Source organism: Biomphalaria glabrata, chromosome 3 (genome assembly GCF_947242115.1).
Source record: "Biomphalaria glabrata chromosome 3, xgBioGlab47.1, whole genome shotgun sequence".
NCBI lineage: Eukaryota > Metazoa > Mollusca > Gastropoda > Planorbidae > Biomphalaria > Biomphalaria glabrata.
In genome coordinates this window covers 56,460,700-56,471,555 of record NC_074713.1, presented here as the reverse complement: position 1 = coordinate 56,471,555, position 10,856 = coordinate 56,460,700, and the positions used below count along the sequence as shown (strand labels likewise).

The following is a 10,856-nucleotide window of genomic DNA, read 5'->3' as shown; positions in this document are numbered from 1 at the left end:
TTCGTTGTTAGACTAGCTAGCAAGTAAATTGTACTGTCATATCAATCCCTGTTATTTCTCAAAACATCCGCGCTTGTTGTGGTGTTCTGCATAGAACAGAGCTAAAGTAGCACCTCATGTATCTCAAAATTCCTGTCTTATCTTATATAATACAGACGTTACTTCAAAAAAGAAGATGATTGCGTCTTACGCTGTCACAGGCCTTATGAATATAACCAACTGTGCTACACCCGTTACATCAGTTGACTCATGGAGAGCCAATAAAAATAATTCAAAATCTTTAATTGTTCACGCAATCTGACTGACATGTCATTTATTCTATCTGCCACAGTGTTCATAGTTAACGCTATTTCTGTGAATGCTTTCACCTTTTCTGGACAAATTACTTCGGCTTTAACGACACTCCTTCATACAATCACATTCACTAAATGTTGTACTATGGCTTGCAATTAAATTTGACAAATCGTAGCTTAAATTGCTTTCACTGCAACTCACTCTCGTTGTTCAGTTTAACAAATACTATTTTTCAATTCAAGTAGCTTGTCATCTCTTATTTTCCAGCGTAACAGTTTAACATTATTTCTATAATTTTTAGGTGGCTAAGCGGGCCGCACGCAAAGTGGTATGCGGCCTCCGAACGCCGAGTTTGACATGCCTGCTCTAGACAGAAGAGGCGACTCTGTGAGTAATAAACGTTATCGGATAAAGAATAGATTTTTGTTGGTTTTATTGGTTCCGGGTTTAAGCGGCACGGAGGTCACGGTTCAAGCCCAGCCTGTCTCCATTCCCAACCATCCTGCGTTACACTGCGTAAGGATGGAAACGATGTTTAGGCAGCCAGTGCTGAGTAATAATCTAGATCTATTGTCATTTCGCTACATTCAAATGGGGTCAAATAAACGATTACAATGAATAAAACCGAATTGATATTGCTTTTTGAATGGCTGCCTGGTCGTGCGGTTTGCGCGCTGGACTGTCGTTCGGATTTATCGATGGTCGAGGGTTCAAATCCGCTCCCAATCTCCGTCGTCCTGAGGGAGGTTTGGACTAGGAAGTAAACTATCTTCAACTCTGAAAGAACATCCGAAACATGTAAAACATTTTACAAACAAACATTTTATTTAGAAAACAAAAATCAAGTGAAATAAAGAAATGGGAAAGGGAATGTGTACGAAGGACCAACATTTTGGTGGTGGTGAGCAGCAGATAAGTAGGCCTAAATAAGTGCTACTAAAATTAACAGGCCCAAAATATGAGAGCGTGTATGTGTCGGAGGCCCATTATATATGAAACTGATCTTTCCAAATCAAGTCAAAAGTTTAATGAGTGGGAGAAATTACAATGCGCAGGTAAAAAAAAAAATGTTCCATTGAGCAAAACAGAGAGAAGTCATGCACTTTCAATCTAAAAGAGGCTGACGGGCTTTAAAAAAAAAGTGTTAGATTGTTCGTTAAAATGAGGTACGCTTATTATAATTTAAAAAAACACAGAAAAGAAGGGGTATTCTGATCATGATAACATGGAATGGGAACATATCAACGTAGTCAGTGTACACTGACATTCACTGCCATACTCATATTACTAATACTAGTAATACTAAACTAATGGTACATCTCTTAGAATCTTAGATCTATTCATCTATCATTTATTATGTTACTAAATTAAAGTACTATCAGTATCATCATCAGATTATCATGTATCATTTTGTCGGGTAATCTATTTTCTTCTTTTTAAAAAAAGTGCCTTACCTTTGCGTATTAAATAATCCAAACTGTTCCAAAAAATCCATGTTATTAAGGTAGGCATATAAAGTATAATGGATTCTAGATCTATATCAACAAAAATCAAATATTTTTGAAGTATCCAAAATACGAAGCACGCTAATTTTTTATTTTTTTTAGAAGCACGCTAATTTATAGGCCTACACACACAAAATTAATTGATTGAAACAGCAAAATGAGCCGCTCTATATTAAGTATCTAGAATAATCTAGATCTAGATCTAGATTTACTATTTAAATCTAGGTACACGTTTGCTTTCACTAAAGTAGATCTAGGTCAAACTTTTTCCCCGTGTCTCCAACAAATCACGTGCATTTTAAGTTATAATTAGATTCTAGATCTAGAATCTAAATATGGCTCCTCATGTCTCGGAAGACAATGAGTCGGGAGGACAGGTGAGTCACTGGCTTTGATTTCGTTTTGAGATGGGGCAGAATTTTGTGTGACTGATTAAGCCTTATATTCTGGAGTGGCAGAGTTTGACACAGTTCGTGCATGTATAGATCTATATATGTGTAGTGGAGTGGATATCTTATCAGGAAACACCGGCCACCCCGATATCCACGTGACCCTTCCCCCTAAATGGCACCTTGTGTCCGCGCATGACAAGGCAGACCAACATGGTCACTGTTGATTCGACCGGCATCTCCCGTATGTTACTGGACCTACGTCGTCTCCACTCCCTGTTTGTGTCTGGTTCTACACCATGTGTTTATGTATGGCTGCAGGTAATTACATTTTACTTTTTTATGTTATATTGTAATTTTATTTAGTAGTCTACATAGAATATCGCTACCCCCGGATGTCGTCCATGTTGTTGGACTATCGTTATTTTTAGAAAACCAGCATGTAAATGTTTCCATTTGTTAGGGTTAGGGTACCTTTAGACTTAAGTATACCATACGAATTAGATCCCATATAGAATGTTAACTCAATGAGTGCGGAGCGTCTATCCCATAGACGGTCTGTCCGCCCTAAACGCACGGAACGTCTATCCCATAATAGACGTTCTTACCCTACCTTTGTTTCGTTGCATTTTTAAATTAAAATTTTTAACTAACAACAGTGGAACTATTTTTACTTTATAAAAGAGTTCTTCATCCTTTGTTTACATAGAAATGAGAAGCTTTCGGCTTTATTTAGACATTCACATTTATTTATTACTTTTTTTACAATGTAAAAAAACGTCGCCATGACTACGCTATTCCAAGACACACCCACAATGTTGACTACTGAAGAAACTTTATAATTATTCTAAAATTTATCACAAATAAATAGTAATAATGAATTTGATCTAGATATATATAATATAGATTAGATCCAGGTAGGTCATTAATTTAGCGTATTTATATTTTTATATCTATATTATTAGTATTTAGATCTAGATACTAGATCTAAATCTATTATTGTCAGTAGGTCAGGTGTAGTCTGTAGATCGAGATTGACGAGATCTAAGCTTTTATGATACTTTTATCTATAGACTTGGACTCTAGATCTAGTCAATCTAGATATATCTCTAGATCTAAGCCAATCTAAGCTTATGGTAAATAAAAAGAAAGGAAATGGTAGATCTACATCAAATAATCATCCACTGTGGGCATTTTTTCCCCATTTTCTTTTTTTTTTTTTAGTATTCTTTATCTGTAAAAATCTACAACATCATGGCTATGCTTGTCCAAGACACACCCACAATGTTTACTACTGAAGAAGCTTTATTGTTTTATTTATACTTCTATGAATTGTAATAATGAAGATCTTGATCAAGATTTAGCATAGGATGAAGCAGACTTGGACATTATTAGCATTTAGACTTAGATCTAGTATTGCCTTGCTTAGGCCTTAGCCTTAGACTATAGGGCTAGGTCCTGAATGTAGATCAAGGTTGACTAGATCTATGCTTTTATCTTTACACCTTTGTAGATTCCTATAGAACTAAGCCTAAGATAAATGAAAACAACAGAAATGGCAGATCTAAATCCAATATTCATCCACCATGCTAGGCCTTTTCTTGGTATATTTTCTAGCAATTTTTTTTAGTATTGCTTTTTGGTAAAAATCATCACCATCACAATACTGGTTCAAGTTGCACTCCAAAAGGTTTACTACTAAATAAAAGTAAAGTATAAAACTATTCTAAATCCATAATTTATCACAAAGGAACAGTAATAATGATCTATTAGATGTCTATATCTTAGGTAAAATGAATTAGGATTTTTATTGTCCTTCATCTAGTTAGAGATTTAGGCTTTGATCTCTCGCTAGCCTATGTCTTGCACTGGTCTAGTATTAGAATAAAAGATGTTCTAGGCAAATAAAAAGAAGACAAATCTAGATCTATATCCCATTGATTCAAATGTACATAATATTTGAGTGCATTTGGTTGATAGATTTAGTACTGGTATCTATTGTTATTGGTAGTAATGAAAAGCGCAATAATTTTCACTTTTTTTCAGACTAAAAAAAACAGGTAAAAATAATAATATAATCAATGATTCATCATCTTTTATTGACTGTTTTATCAGATTTCTTTTTGAAAATGCTGTAAATAGTCTAAATATGCTGTTTCAACAGTAATACAAAGAACAAAATCTAAATTTAGGTCTCAAAAGTTCTAAAGTTGGCATCCATTTTTTTTTCTGAGTGTCATATTATTTAGATTATAATTTGTATCTTATATTTAAATAGAAAGATGTTTACATTTTCACATTCTCCATTCATTTACCTTTACTTTGATACCAAATATGTTACTATAGCATTATTGGTACTTAAACAATAAATTTTTGTTTTAGCCATGTTTGGAACATTTTCTTATTTTTTTTTAAAAAGTAGCATTTTTATGAAAAAAAACACAGCATTCAAAGAGTTAAAAGTCCATCTTGTTAATCTAATTCTACAACCAGTGTGTAGATACTGGCTTTTATGAACCAGTTGTTCTATTTAATTGTTAATGTCTTTTATTTTTTGTAATGTTTCGGGTGTTCCATATCTCTCTTGTGTTTGTATAAGACGAGATGGTTGGTTTACACTATATGATTTTCTTTTCGTTTTTTGTTAAGATTTAGTATTTAGACTTTGATGTTGTGTCTACAACTTGGTCTAACCATTTACTGCTTATTAATTATTTTTAGTTAATGCTCATTATTGTTATTATGTTTTATGTTTGCCTTTGGCAGGTCTTAAATGTATAATAAACAGTTAGGAATCGTCCTACGAGTTCCTTTCATCATTAGAATTTAGTTGTCTTCTGTGCCAAACCCACCACATATGCATCTGTCCTACGTTAGCTTTCTTCTTCTTTCTCTCGACTGATGCGATGCAGCTTCGTTTCTTTTGCACTCGGCGAAGTTCAAGATAACACAATAATCAATAATAAACCAGGTCATTACCATGTTTTGGCATCTCAAATCTCAATTGATCTAAAATATAGCCTAAATATAGCCATAGCAGATCATGTTGTTACTCGTTAAATTTGATAGTAGACCTACAATCATAGATCTATCATCATGACACATGCTGCCATGCATGATGTAGATATTTATCCTTGCATGGTTCGTGATGGGGCTAATAAATTACCGTGGTAGGTGGTGAAAAATGCTCTAGATGTCTACAGACATAATTTGATTAATTTTGATGTGCAATTAAAAATGCAGTTGAGATTCTTACCAAAAGATAAGATACATAGATTATAGTGTGTAGATCTACAAATAGTGGTAAAATGAAGTAGCTACCACTTTCTGTTCCCCACCTACCAGATTGCATTTGTTTTGAATAGTTTGAAAAGCAGACTTTAATTTTTGTCTAATTTTGTAATCAAACACTTGAGATAATTGTTCAACTTTAAATTATTTCATGTCAATATGCATTACTTAGGGGGGTGTGGTGACTGAGTGGTTAAGCGCATGGCTTCCAAACCTGAGGTCCTGGGTTTGAATCTCTGTTAAAACTGGTATTTTGAGCTTCATGATTTTTAGGGTGCCCCTACTCTAAAGGGCATCTGACTTTAGTTGGCGAAAGTAAAGGCGGTTTGTTGTTGTGCTGGCCACATGACACCCTGCTTGTTAACCATTGGCCAAAGAAACAGATGATCTTAACATCATCTACCCTATGCCTATGCCTATGGTCTGAAAGAGGAACTTTACTTTCTCTTTACTATGCATTACTTACACTTTGAAATTCTCATTTTCTCATAGTTCAACTCAATAAATAGTTATTGGATTAAATATTCTGACAGTTGTCACAAAGGGTGGGGACATAGACATTTAATTCATACATCATACTGCTTGTTCGCAACAAAGGACACATAACTAACAATTACAAAGGAATGTAACTCAAATATAACAAGTATTAACAACATTGAGTCCCAATCGTGTTAAAGCATACATGATTTAAACAAATACTTTCATTCGTTAATAATTATTTTGTTTGTGTTCAATTTTATGAATACTGTTAACTTAATAGTGTAAAATTAATCATCTTTCTGCTTAAAAAAATATTATTTACAAACATGATGATGACATCATTAACAGATGAAAATCTTTGTCCTCTGAGCACAACATTTAGTTTAGGAAAAATGAGCTCACAAATATATGTTACAGCTTTCTATTAAATCTAGTTCTTTAGAAACTACATTGGTTTCTCATCAAGTTTAATTGTCCCTGGGTTCAGCTTTTATATAAAAACACTAAATAACTCGGTCAAGATGAACAGTGGACTTTATTACACTTGATAGCGTATATCATATATTTCATTTTCTTTTGTTGTCTGGATGTTTAAGTTGCAACATGTGAAGTTTGTAAAAATAAATGAATTCTTATGTTTGTATACCATCAAAAAATTTGACATTGTGACTTTAAGCACCACTGAGATGGAGATATCAATTATTTAATTTGGAAACATTTACTTTTTTTTCCTTAGAAATTTTGTTTTTGATAAAATGTTTTTTAATAAGTTTTAGAATTAATTATCTTGTTTTAACTGTAGGGGATTAAACTGTGAACCTTACCAACATTCATGTGTTTAGAAAATTCATTAAAAAAATAGAGAAAAAGATAAATGCAGCTCTTTTTTCTAATATTCTAATATTTTATTGTTTACACAACCATGAATAAGATGGATATCATTTGTATTTACTTTAACTAATAGTCACATTTCAGGGTTTTAAGACATGATCTTGAATATTGAAATGCCATTTCCTTTCATTAGACTTATTCTTTTGTACAGATTGTTGAACCAGTCATTCACTGACAGTTGTTTATAGTAAACAAAGGAACAAAATGAAGACACAATGTCCAGATGCATGAATTGGAGATTTAGTAACAAAAGAAAAAGAACCTCATATGCTGAACATAAAACTTAATGGTTTTTATATGCTCTGTAAGTTCTTTATTTACAAAACCTCCATACAATAACGTTGCGTTAATCATTAAAAAAAAACATCTCCATAACTCACTAACAAAACATCACTGTAATCTAGTAATAAAAGTTTGCTCTAGCCCAATGAGAAAATAGCATTTTTTTAAATATACATATGTTATAAACTTGACTTTTTTTTTTTAGCTAAATCACTTTTTAACTTGTCTTTCTGTCTGTGCCCCTAAAATTTTGCTATGAAAAAGTGCTACTAACCCATAGCCAATACGTTATGTCTGGTACTTTTCTATTCCTCTAATATTAAATCTGACGCTGTTGGGAAACAGGTCATGTCCCACAGGACATGCGTGACGCAACTATAGTCACAATATACAAGAAAAAAGGGGATCGGAGTGACTGCAACAACTATAGGGGTATCTTTCTCCTCAGTATAGTGGGCAAAATCTTTGCTAGAGTGGCACTATCCAGGCTGCAGGTGATAGCTTCTAGAGTCTACCCAGAGTCTCAGTGTGGATTCAGGAGCGGTAGATCCACTATAGACATGATATCTTCTCTACGACTACTGCAGGAGAAATTCAGAGAGAGAGACAGACCCCTTTACATTGTTTTTGTTGATTTGACTAAAGCTTTTGACATGGTCAGCAGAAGTGGCCTTTTCAAACTCCTGAGGAAAATAGGTTGTCCTCCCAAACTACTGAAGTTAATTGAGTGTTTTCACGAGGAAACTAAATGTACTGTCAAATTCAATGGAGCCCAATCAGCACCTTTTGAGGTTTGCAGTGGTGTCAAGCAGGGATGTGTGCTCGCACCTACTCTGTTTGGCATATTCTTCTCCTGTCTACTGCATTATGCGTACAGCGACATAAACGAAGGTGTGTTTCTCCATACAAGATCCTCTGGAAAACTAATGTATCAAGGCTGCGAGCAAAAACCAAGGTTAGGAAGCTACTCGTCAGGGAACTCATGTTGATGCAGGATGATGCAGCTATTGTGGCTGATTCTGATATTCAGCTACAGTCCATGGTTGACAAACTATCTGCTGCTTGCCAGAAGTTCGGCTTAAACATCAGTCAAAGCAAGACTAAGATACTTGTCCAAAACACAAACACTGCACCTCAAGTAAGCATTAATGGCCAACCACTAGAAATTGTTGATCACTTTTGTTACCTTGGCTCCATCATATCCAACAACACTCTACTGGATAAAGACATAAACAACAGGATAGCCAAGGCAATGGCCACCATGTCACGGTTGCAGAAAAGAGTCTGGGACAACATATTGCTGACTAGCAGTACTAAAGCCCTAGTCTACCGGACCTGTGTGTTGAGCACCTTGCTGTACGAAAGTGAAACATGGTCAACCTACTCATGGCAGGAAAAAAAGCTGAATGTCTTCCACCTCCGATGCCTAAGGCGGATCTTTAAAATAAGGTGGCAAGATAAGATAACCAATGAGGACGTGCTACATAGAGCAGGATGCCAGGACATCTGCTCTGTTATCAGCAGCAGACGCCTTGGCTGGCTTGGCCACGTTCGTAGAATGCCAGTAGGTCGACTTCCACAGAACATCCTGTATGGCGATCTAATAGAAGGCAGGAGAGCCGCTGGTCGCCCACTTTTACGTTATACGGATGTATGCAAACGTGACATGAAGCTCTTCAAAATCGACACTGGCAGCTGGGAAGAGGTGGCACTGGACAGATCCACATGGAGAGAGAGCATAAAGGAAGGGTCACAGATTGCAGATGTCATACACAACAGAAGCAGAAAGAAGGGTGAAAATGCAATGGCGTCTGGTGATTATATATGCCCAACCTGCGATCGCAGCTGTGTATCAAGGATTGGCCTCTTTAGTCACACAAGAAGTTGCAAAGGGAAAAGATCGTCTCTTGAGACGTAAAATGCCACAGACAATATTAAATTTAGTAGTTATCAATATCACTAGTACAGTCAATTTAGGTTAATTGGACTACATTGGGACATGATTGATTCAGTCAACAACCAGATCAAGAGTCCAGAGCACAAACATCAAAGTGGAAAGGAAAAACTAATAAAACATCAAAAGTTGTGTATACAAGAAAGCTACTGTAATAAAGAAATCAAAATGAACACTTGCTGGTATTAGCAAAGCTCAAGACAATAAAAAAAAATGCTCATGATATATTATAGTTCAAGCAGAACAAAAAATGAATTTCAATAAAAAAAACAAAAAACATTTGGGCATTCCTTCATTATTATTACATCCTACCCCAAATCTCCTTTAGGATGGCAGGGTATGAAACTCTGGACAATCATGGTGTAACAGTTCACCCATTGTTTTTTAACTCTTTTTTTTGTTAATTTATTTTGTAATTCAGTATTTGATGATTTAATATATTTTATCTCAAAAATGTATGTATTGATTACAAATGTTCCTAATTTGAATCTTATTGTATCACCAGCAAAACATCAAATCTTGCGAAACCAGAGTCCTATCAATGGTCTTTTTCCTTCTATTGGATCTGACAAGAATACAAATAGAATAGCTCATGTTCAGGATTCTATTTACTGTGCAGTTGCTGTTTGGTCACTGGCTCAAGTTTATAAGTATTTCAGCTTTATCATTTCATGTTTGGTATTTTTAGCTTAATAGGTATTGAAGCATTTGGGATACATGTGGTATAGGGTTAAAACAGTTTATAATTATGTTTCTTTTTTTTTCCAATATCCGGGTTGTATATTTCTTTTTTGACTTGAAGTGTGTATAATTCCTAATTCTAAACTGGTTTTAGTTAGTTATTATCCTCTGGTATCTACTTTTGGTCAAAGTGTCTTCCAAGTAAAGATACTGCAATGGTTACAAATAAATTGGTTCTCAAACACCAAACAAAAATCTACCCAGAAATAAGTTTCTTTATTAAACTATGAAACATAAATACATTTCAGTCAGATTTTCATCAGAATAGATAGCAATCCTTTGTTAGTCAATGTCTCACTGTAAGTCAGATGCCAGGAGTGTTTAGTTGTTTATGATAATAAATATTTTAGCTAACAAAATAACTTGGAAAAAATTAAACCTTAAGATTGTGTTACAAAGATTTATTTTAAAGGTTAGGATTAATATTTAATTGGTGCATGTTGACTTGAAAATTAGTACAGTTTTGATGACTAATTGAAAATTAGTATCTTTGTATGCACATTATTAATTACTTGATTATTTCTATCCAGAAAGATTGATGATGACCAGGGCAGGATCATAAGTTGGGCCAAGCTGATGATAGGCATGTTGCAATGTTGGATATTCAAGTTGGCCTCCTTCAGTCTTAGAGCGACTATGGTTCATCTCAAACACTTTTCCATGTGCAATGTTGGATATGACAGGCAGATAAGGTGAGTAGTTTGTTTACAACCAAGCATAGAATATCATTGCATATCAATATTAAAATCATATTGTTTTGGTCAGCGCATAAAATAACTAGGTTTGGATTACTCCTGGGTCCCAGGGTCTGCACAAGTAAATTACTTAACAATATGCTTTCTTAGTTTGGAAATCCAAGACATGTCCAGCTCTAAAAAAATATTTATTGGTGGTATAAAATTTCTCTACAAATAAATAGTTGGCTCTTGGGGGAGTTACCACCTTCTACCAAGCACGTCCCCAGGTTGCGGATAGGGGAAAGACCCTTAGATATAAGGGTTAGCTGTGAATAGCAAATAAACAGCCATG

The 10,856-nt window shown here is 34.6% G+C and overlaps 1 protein-coding gene across 4 annotated transcripts; it reads left to right on the top strand.

The window, feature by feature from the left end:
- Nucleotides 1-2,065: 2,065 nt before the first annotated feature.
- On the top strand, nt 2,066-10,550 carry LOC129924983 (probable phosphorylase b kinase regulatory subunit beta). Of its 4 annotated transcripts, none has more exons than XM_056022784.1 (5): nt 2,066-2,509; nt 7,002-7,154; nt 9,592-9,736; nt 10,076-10,126; nt 10,358-10,550. In XM_056022784.1, exons 2-5 carry the CDS (start codon nt 7,118-7,120, stop codon nt 10,521-10,523), a joined length of 399 nt encoding a protein of 132 aa, XP_055878759.1. In that variant the 5' UTR covers nt 2,066-2,509; nt 7,002-7,117; the 3' UTR covers nt 10,524-10,550. The 4 variants fall into 4 exon arrangements, 2 of the variants coding, with proteins under 2 accessions (XP_055878759.1, XP_055878760.1); XM_056022785.1 differs by lacking the exon at nt 2,066-2,509 and adding an exon at nt 4,672-5,358; XR_008776856.1 differs by lacking the exon at nt 10,076-10,126 and having other exon boundaries at nt 2,069-2,509; nt 10,362-10,545.
- The last annotated feature ends 306 nt before the right edge of the window (nt 10,551-10,856 follow it).